At 44.0% G+C, this 9,470-nt stretch overlaps 1 protein-coding gene across 1 annotated transcript in view; it reads right to left on the minus strand.

The window, feature by feature from the left end:
• Positions 1 to 6,625: 6,625 nt before the first annotated feature.
• The window catches only part of EIF4G2 (eukaryotic translation initiation factor 4 gamma 2), a 13,238-nt gene continuing 10,393 nt past the window's right edge, over positions 6,626 to 9,470 (minus strand). The window contains exons 10-13 of the mRNA XM_023509953.1: positions 9,263 to 9,467; positions 8,910 to 9,121; positions 8,707 to 8,828; positions 6,626 to 7,456 (exon numbers count right to left, since the gene is read on the minus strand). Of these exons, the coding sequence (XP_023365721.1) occupies positions 7,391 to 7,456; positions 8,707 to 8,828; positions 8,910 to 9,121; positions 9,263 to 9,467 (605 nt within the window). The 3' untranslated portion in view covers positions 6,626 to 7,390. The remainder of the gene's footprint in view (positions 7,457 to 8,706; positions 8,829 to 8,909; positions 9,122 to 9,262; positions 9,468 to 9,470) is intronic.

The following is a 9,470-nucleotide window of genomic DNA, read 5'->3' on the forward strand; positions in this document are numbered from 1 at the left end:
AGGCCTGTCGAGAGGGTGTGGTGAGGACAGCGTTGCCGATCCAGCCATCCCCCTGCTCTGTGCCCAGTGTCCTGTGTCTGCTGCTTTCTGCTCCGGCGCCTCCTTGGCGCCTCCTTATCCGGAGCCCTTGCTTTTCCTTGGAGGATTCCACTTAGAAAATTGTCTTTCTTTTTTTTTTTTTTTGAGACGGAGCCTCAAGCTATCCCCCTGGGTAGAGTGCCATGGCATCACACTCACAGCAACCTCCAACTCCTGGGCTCAAGCAAGTCTCCTGCCTCAGCCTCCCAAGTAGCTGGGACTACAGGCGCCCGCCACAATGCCCGGCCATTGTTTAGTTGCAGCCATCATTGTTGTTTGGCGGGCCCGGGCTGGGGATTCGAACCCGCCACCTTAGGTGTATGTGGCTGGCGCCTTAGCCGCTTGAGCCACAGGCGCCGAGCCAGAAAATTGTCTTTCAAGCTACTGAGACACAACAGGTCTCTGAATGAGTTACCATGAAGTTAATGAGGTTTAAGTTTCCAGACCACGCTCTTAGGTAGGACCCTTTCTGGCCTCTGAACCTAATCATATTTTCTACACAATTCTATAAAATTCAGGTTCCACAAAATCTGGACTCACACTTGCATTTACTATTTATTGATCCCTAATATGGGACCAGACCAATGACTAAGAGGGACAAGTCCCTCTCCCCCTGGAGTGTTTCTTGGGATAGCAGGAAGGCAGGCAGTAAGCAGTGGCCACAGGTGGTACCCTAAGCGCAGAGATGGAGCAGGGGATGCAGAGGGGCCTCACAGTGGGTAATTACTTCTGGGCTATCCACCAAAATCCCTTCCAAAGCTCAAACTTTTTTGCATATTGTAAGCCTTGAAGGTAGTTAAGGTCCCGCTTGACACAACAGGGGCCCAAAAGGCCAGATCCTGCCAAGGCAGCAAGGGGTATATGCACAATCCAAGCTGTCAATTGTGGGCTTCTCCCTGGGACTCCAAGCTTGGACCCGGCCTCACTGGGGATCCTTCACCCAGATGGCAGGGGAAGGGCCAGGGTGTGACCTGATGGGCCTGGTCACAGCATTGCCCGAGCCAGGGCGTTTCTGTGGTTCTGGCTGCCCAGGTTCCCTTAGTCCCTATTCTCTTTTCTAAGTCTGGTCCTCTGGGCTTCTTGTGGGCCCCTTAAGTGGAGTTCCAATATTCCTCCTTTCTACCTACCTACTTTGTCCTGATTAGGTTTCTCTTCATTGCCACCAGGAACCCTCATTGGTACCAACTCCTAACTCAGTCTCCGCAGAGGGAGGCAAGCTTCCCAAGGATAGGACATTTCTGCTAACACCTGAAGGGGGATGAAGAGGTGGGAATGATAGGACAGCGATGTACCAAGCAGAGGGAACAGTGGGTACAAAGGCCTGAAGACACGGTGATGGAGAGAAAAGTGAAAGAGGGTAAACAGCAGAGGACCTGGGATAATGACTGGGAATTTGAACTTTATTCTGTAGAAAACTAAGAGCCACTGAAGGGTGGAAGAAGAAACCGACTTTTCAGATCACTTGGACTGTAATGTGGAGAAAGGGCTGGAAGAGGAGCAAGGGGAGAGGAAGGGAGACCGTTTGGTGGGCTGTTGGGACAGTTTAGGCATGAAGTGGTGGGACTTGATGAGGTGGTGGCAGTGGAGAGGTGAAGTGAATAACTTTGATAGCTCTAACGGGCAGAATGGGTAGCACGTGGGGGTTTGTTGAGAGGGAAAGCGAAAGGCAAGGATGATTCAGGGCTTGGATGGGGGTTCTCCCACAGGCTTAGGAAAGGTGGGACTGTTGGTTTGGGAGAAAGAGTTTAGTGATGGGTATTGAGTTTGAAGTGCTTGAGGGGCACATTCAGATAAAACCAGGGGCTGGTGGTGTGCATACGTTTGACATTCTAGAAAGAGGTGAGATGTCATCAGCACATAGCCGGTAAGGTAACTGGAGCTGCAGGAGAGGGTTGAGGGAAAGTGCAGCAGGAAAGATGGCATAGTCAACTCGTAGTCAACTGCTGAATGCTTTTGGTTGACCAAATAAGCCGGTGATGTTAGAAGCTCAGACGTTGGAAGCGGTTCTCCTGGGGAGGAATCTTGGAAAAGTTCGTGGGAAACTAAAAGATTAGTATCTACAGAAGGACTGCTACGGGCCATGCTCTTCTGCTAGAGATTTTATACTACCTTGTTTAGCTCTCATAGCAATCTTTAAATATTAGCTCCATTTTTCAAAGAGATCAAAACTCTGAAAAATGTCTTGCCTAAGATCACACTATGACAATTAAGTGTTAGAGATTAACCCTTACCTTTAGAGTCTGAGTTCTTTCCACTCCTTCCTTTGTCTATGCCTGCATCCTGCCATGTGGGGTGATTTTATTAATCCACGATTTGGTTCAACACACACGAGTGTTTGCTGGGTGCTAGGAACTGTTATAGGTGCTGGGGATATAGCAGTGGATGAAACAAACACTTCATGATTCATACATTCCAGAGGGAGCCAGACGTAAGTATGCAATCTCATAAAATGATTGACATGGAGATTTTTAAAAAGCAGGACCAAAGAGTATGTATTTAGGGCTTTCTTTTTAAATAGAGTAGACAGTAAGGCCTTGATGAATAAAAGTGACATTTCAGCTAAGACCTGAGGAAAGGGAGAAAGCCAGTCCTCTAGTTACCTGTGGTTGTGAGTGGATAGGGAGCAGGAGTAAGAATATTAAATCTCCAAGGTAAGAGGATGCTAGGAATGCCCCAGGAACAGCAAGGTGGCCAGTCTGATGGCAGCAGGATGAGCAAAGGCCAGCAGCAGGATATCAGATCAGAGAAGTGGGGTGTGGGGCAAGGGTGGGAGACTAGACCAGATTTTGGGCCATGTAGACCAAATTTAGTATTTTGACTTAAACATCTTAGGTGGAAAGCCATTTGGTGGGTTTTAAGCCGAGTGGTGATGTGCCAAAAAGACCAAATGGGGAGCAAGGACTAAGCAGGGAGGCCAGTTAAGGCCATGGTGGTACCGAGGAGAGAAATGAGGGTGGACAGGTGTGGTGGCTCACACCTATAATCCTGACACTCTGGGAGGCTGAGGCAGATGGAGTGCTTGAGCTCAGGAGTTCCAGACCAGCCTAGCTAGAGTGAGACTGTTTCTGCTAAAAATAGAAAAATTAGCTGGGCATCATGGTAGGTGCCTGTAGTCCCAGCTACTTGGGAGGCTCAAACCCAAGAGTTTGAGGTTGCTGTGAGTTATGACACAACACTACCCAGGGCAACAGTGAGATTCTGTCTCAAAAAAAAAAAAAAAATGACAGTGGTGGTGCAAAGTCATCCAATTTCTAAAATGTTTGAAACATAAGATTTGATCTTGGCTCAGTGCCTGTGGCTCAAGCTGCTGGAGCACCAGCCACATACACCTGAGCTGGCAGGTTCGAATCCAGCCCAGCCTGCCAAACAACGATGGCTGCAACCAAAAAATAGCCAGGCGTTGTGGCGGGCCCCTGTAGTCCCAGCTACTTGGGAGGTGGAGGCAGGACACTCGCTTGAGCCCAGGAGTTAGAGGTTGCCATGAGCTATGATGTCAGAGCACTCTACCCAGGGCAACAGCTTGAGGCTCTGTCTCAAAAAAAAAAAGAAAAAAAAAACTTGATCTTACAGTGTAAACTTTGACAACTGAAAATATATTTTTGTTTATTGAGATCAGGAGTTTCTCATTGAGACTAAGGAGGAAGTCAGCAAGGTAGAGAAGAGTGAGGTGTTCTGGAACAAAGCAACAGTCTCAAGGAATGATTAACTCAAATGCTGCCTACAGGATGGTCAAAACGTATCGGATACAGCACTGGAGTTACTGGTGGCTTAAATAAGGTGTTAGTGTGTGGGGGTTGAGGGGCAGGATTGCTGAGGTTTGGAAAGGGGAAAAAGCAGTACTTGGGAGGCTGAGGCAAGAGAATTGCATAAGCCCAAGAGCTGGAGGTTTCTGTGAGCTGTGATGCCACAGCACTCTACCAAGGGTGATAAAAAGGGAAAAGAGTTGGTGAAGTGAATATACAATAGACAGCATTCAGTTTCACTGTATATAAAGGAAAACAGAAATTTGTAGTAGTAAAGATGTGCAATCTTGGGCAGTGCCTATGGCTCAATGAGTAGGGTACCGGGCCCATATACAGAGGGTGGTGGGTCCGAACCTGGCCCTGGCCAAACTGTAACCAAAAAATAGCTGGGTGTTGTGGTGAGTGCCTGTAGTCTCCGCTACTAGGGAGGCTGAGGCAAGAGAATCGCTTAAGCCCAGGAGTTGGAGGTTGCTATGACGCCATGGCACTCTGCTGAGGGTAACAATGAGACTGTCTCTTAAAAAAAAGTGCAATCTTAAGAGAAGTCGCTATTAAAAACAAACCAAAAAAGTCACTATGTAAATCCTTATACTAAGATTACTATAGGACATTCATGACCCTTACATCCAAATACTGCTGTTCCATAGTATGGTAGGTTGTAAAACAAACTGTTCTTTTAAGGAAGATAGCATTCTATCTTCTTTAGGGGTATACAGGGTGGGAGAACAAAAGCTTGACCTTAAGCTTTGACTAACCACTACATACCAGGTTTAAAGACTTCCTTCAGTCTAATACCCTGACCCAATTGGAAAAATTCTGGCTGGGCTCAGTGCCTGTGGCTCAAGTGGCTAAGGTGCCTGCTACATACACCTAAGGTGGTGGGTTTGAATCCAGCCCGGGCCCGCCAAACGACGATGGCTGCAACCAAAAAAAATAGCCGGGCGTTGTGGCGGGTGCCTGTGGTCCCAGCTACTTGGGAGGCTGAGGCAGGAGACTCACTTGAGCCCAGGAGTTAGAGGTTGCTGTGAGCTGTGATGCTACAGCACTCTACCCAGGGGAACAGCTTGAGGCTGTCTCAAAAAAAAAAAAAAAAAGAAAAGAAAAATTCTGGCTGGAGAATTAAAATCAACTGGCCCGCCTACCTCCCTAACCACACGATTGCTACCTTTCTGAGGTTAAAAATTAAGTTTCCCCCTCTTCGTGGGGTCAGGTAGGATCAAATTTATAGCTCCTTTATTTGTAAGTTAATTTCCTAAAACCTGTATTAGATTTATATAAGCTTCTGCTTAATTGGTATGTGCCTGATAACCACCAAAAGCTGTAAACTCATTAAAATTTCAGTGAACAGAGAATTTGCATTAATCTGACTCCAACAGGGACACAAATATTAATTCCTCTGACCACCTCTTCTCAGAACAGATAGGAACAGACAGAACCTTTGATGTCAAAAGAGGTTCTATCAGGTCCAGCCCCAGTGGCTCTCACATCTATTCCCAGCACTTTCAGAAAGCTGAAGCAGGAAGGACTGAACACTTGAGACTGGAAGTTTGCAACCAGTCTGCCCACAAGACTAAAAATTAGGTGAGGGTGGTGGCACATACCTATAGTCCCAGCAACTCAAGAGGCTAAGGCTGGAGGATCACTGGAGCCCAGGAGTGTGAGGTTGCAGTGAGCTGTAGTGGTGCCACTTCAATTATTTACTGAGTCTTTATCAGGCTCAGTAGCAAGACTGTTTGCCTTGAGGAGTGCCCCAAAGCACCAGTAGGTTGCTTAGGTGTGAAGATATTTAACCAGGATTGCAGTAGCACTTTTTCAAAAGCCCCCATCTAAGACAACAAAGCCTAAGCAGGCCCAGGCCCATCAGGATGTTCCAGAGGGGGAGAGGGGGTGGTGGCCAATCCTTTTAGGTGCTTTCCTAAAATACATTCACCTGTGTAGAGCTTTAGTTGGATCAAGAAGCTAATTTTACCTAGACACTGTTACTTTCTGAGAGATTACAGGAATCTTCCTGGGGATGCAAGAATAACTTCTGGGAATGTTTGCAAGATAGCTTGTCAAGGGATCAGCCTCCCTTGCCCCGTTATTTTATGACAAAAGTCAAAATTTTTGTTGCTATGCATAGCAATTCTCCTCCAAATTCATAAGACTTGGGACTCATCTGATTATAGACATTGTTTAGGTTTACTTTTAGTAACTTCACCCAAAAAAACCCCTTAAATCTTAAGTAGCAAACAAGGAATTTGTAACTTTAGAAGTCTCAAAAATTAGGCCAGGCATTATTAGTGGCTCATGCTGGTAATCCCAGTACTCTGGGAGGCTGAATAAAGTGAGACCTTCTCTATACTAAAAATAGAAAAATTTGCCAGGCATTGTGGTGAATGCCTGTTGTCCCAGCTACTCAGGAGGCTGAGGCAGAAAGACTGTTTAAACTCAGGATTTTTTTTTTTTTTTGGAGACAGTCTCAAGCTGTCACCCTGCAGCAACCTCCAACTTGGGCTCAAGTGATTCTACTGCCTCAGTTTTTCTATTTTTAGTAGACAGGGTCTTGCTTTTGCACAGCTTAGTCTCCAACTCGTGAGCTCAAGCAAACCATGCCCAGGATTATAGGCATGAGCCACCACGCCCAGCTTAAACCCAGGAATTTGAGGTCGCTAAAACCTACGCTGACACCACCACCCTTTAGCCTGGATAGGTGAGATATGTCTCAACATCCTCACAAACTAAGATGCGTTTCCCACACCTCACAATAAAAGCTAACAATTCTCCAAAAATCACAGATGGTCTTTTCAGTCTCACACAATTATATCAAGTATCACAATGTTTATTGATAGATACAAGTATATAAAATCAGGGCATGAACATGACTTGATAAATTAAGTAGACTTAATTTCAATACTATAATAAGAGGGACCAATTCAAATTCTCACCATTTGTTTCACACCCACAAAAACCACTTCAAGGGCATTAACGATCTCTCAAAACTGATCAGTTTTGTGCAAGTAAACCATGTTTCTTTTTAAAAAGACTTGTGCACTTGCCCAGGCTCAAGAATATTAAAATCTAGCACATAAAGCCCATTACTAGAGGTAGAAATACAGGCAATATACTATTACGGCAACAACCATCAATTACAGTTAAGAATTTTTTCTGTAACAACCAAATGGATAATCAAATATTGCAACAACTCAAGTATTACTGAGCAAAGTGCATTTCTACAGTATTCAGTGTTGCTATTCAGTTTTCTAACTTAAAACAGCCTATGATAACTGGCAGCAAAGAAGGTCCTTGCAATAGACTGCCTCTGCTTGAGAACTTATGATGTAATTATTGCATGCTGCTAATATACTATCTAAACATTAAAGATACTCCTAAAATATTTGATGGTAGACTATGATTAAGACATTACACTACAAAAAAACCTTATGCAGAAGGAGATCCTAACTGACGTGCTTCTGCTTTAAATGTCGTGAAAACATTACAGCGGAATGAATTTTCGCAGTGGTTAGGTCAAATGCAGTTACATCATAGCAACAGTATGTTTTGCACAATTTAAGGCTTTGGCTGGTTCTTTAGTCAGCTTCTTCCTCTGATTCTTCTTCTTCAGCAGTTTCTAGCCAGGTTAGCCACTGATTCACCTGTGAATTAGATTTGTAACTTGGTAAAATTAGTACTTAACACAAGATGAAAACCAAGTTTTGATTTAGGATCTAAGCAGAACTCCATCTAAGTTTTAGTTTTAAGTTACACAACATAGCTGTTTATAGCCAGTTACCTTGGAACAAGTGTGTATGTGTGAGCACGTATGTGGTTGTTTCTAAAAAGTGTCATGTGCAGTCCCACCTAGGAACTACCAGATCAGATTCCCTAAGGACAAGGTTAAAGGTGTATTAATGGAAGGATGACCCTCATGAACCTAGTTTGTAAATCACAGGGGTAAAAAGGTAAGATGCTGCAGACCAGTGCTTCCCAAAGATCTTGCAAAACTCAGAACAATCATCTGGATTGTGTACCAAGCCTACTAAATCAGAATCTTTGTGTTCAGACCTACGACCTCTTTTAAAATACTTTCTAGATGATCAATATACACTGATTTAGAATGCCCTGATGTGTGTTCTTCTCACAGGGCTATAATTCTATTTGATCATAAATAAATTAATCTGTAAGAAATCAGAAATAATCACTTAAGTTCTAAAAAACTTAAATCCAAACATGTCCAATCACCCACCTAATCTATGTAAGTACCTTCACTCCTTAAAAAACTCATTAAGCTGGTGGTGCCTGTGGCTCAAAGGAGTAGGGCGCCAGAGGTGGCGGGGTTTAAACCCAGCCCTGGCCAAAAACTGCAACCCCCCCCCCCGCCCCAAACCGTTAAGCTACCTCTAAATTAACATCTTCTGCACCACCAGGATTGAAACAAGACTTCGTAGCTTTACTTTTTGTTGCTAACTGCCTACTTAATAAACCAGTTTCTTTTCTTGTCATCTTTGGTAGAGTGGTATGGCATCACAGCTCACAGCAACCTCCAACCCCTGGGCTTAGGCGATTCTCTTGCCTCAGCCTTCCAAGTAGCTGGGACTACAGGCACCCACCACAACGCCCAGCTATTTTTTGTTGCAGTTTGGCTGGGACTGGGTTCGAACCTGCCACCCTCAGTACACGGGGCCAGTGCCTACCCAGAGCCACTAGTGCTGCCCAATAAACCAGTTTCAAAGAGTGCAGAATGATGTATGGGTAAAGACCAACTACTAACTAAGGACCATCTGACCTACATTTCAGTTTAAAAAGAAAGCTAAAAAAAAAAAGTAAAAAATAAAAAGGTGGTTCATCATCTGAAGTAATACCAAAATATGCAGATCAAATTTCTTTCTTTATGTATTATATTTACCTGGAACAAAGCCTTGCCTTTCCCTGGAAACTCTTGGGTTATATCTTCTTTCCAAGCCAAGAAAGCTTCTTCTTCAATAATTTCCATGTCATAGAAGTGCACAAAAAAGCGGAGTAACATGCCTAAAAACCAAAATGTTATATTATTTAGTTTACTTTTTAAGAACTGTTCCACACTCACCAACCTGATCACTGTGCACTTACCTTTTGGGAAGTTGCTGTTGTAGCAGTGCACCTGAAGAGCATACAGGGCACTGACTTGCAGATCAACATGATCGTGAAGAAATTTCTGCATTACTGGCTTGAAAGAAAGAAGCAGTTGTTTTTCCTGCTCTAACTGTTCTTTGGAAGGAGCAGAGGAAGAATCTGTTTCATCACTGGGTGGGTTTACTTCACTAGAAATATACTGTAAGAAGCTGGACAGAAAAGAGGCCTTATTAGAACTCAAGAGTTAAGTTTTCTGGCTTAAGAAACAGACTACTCTTAGTCCTTTGACTATGTATACATATTTTCTTACAAACAAAGTATTATTGTATATAGAGGATCACTCATCTTACCTAGTCATTAAGATGTTCACAAATCCTTTATCTACATGAAGTTTGGGAGAGATGTTATCTTTAATCCATTTATATATGGTTTGAGGGGATGGATCCAACTTTATTTGCTTCAACAGTTCCTTCTCCAATTTGAGGAGTGGGAATAAGAAACTCAGTCCCTTTCCTTCCAAAATCTCCAACATGCGGTCCTTATTCTGATCAATTTCTG

This window comes from Otolemur garnettii, unplaced genomic scaffold, assembly GCF_000181295.1.
Source record: "Otolemur garnettii isolate 467f Iridium unplaced genomic scaffold, OtoGar3 scaffold00001, whole genome shotgun sequence".
Taxonomy (NCBI): Eukaryota; Metazoa; Chordata; class Mammalia; order Primates; family Galagidae; genus Otolemur; species Otolemur garnettii.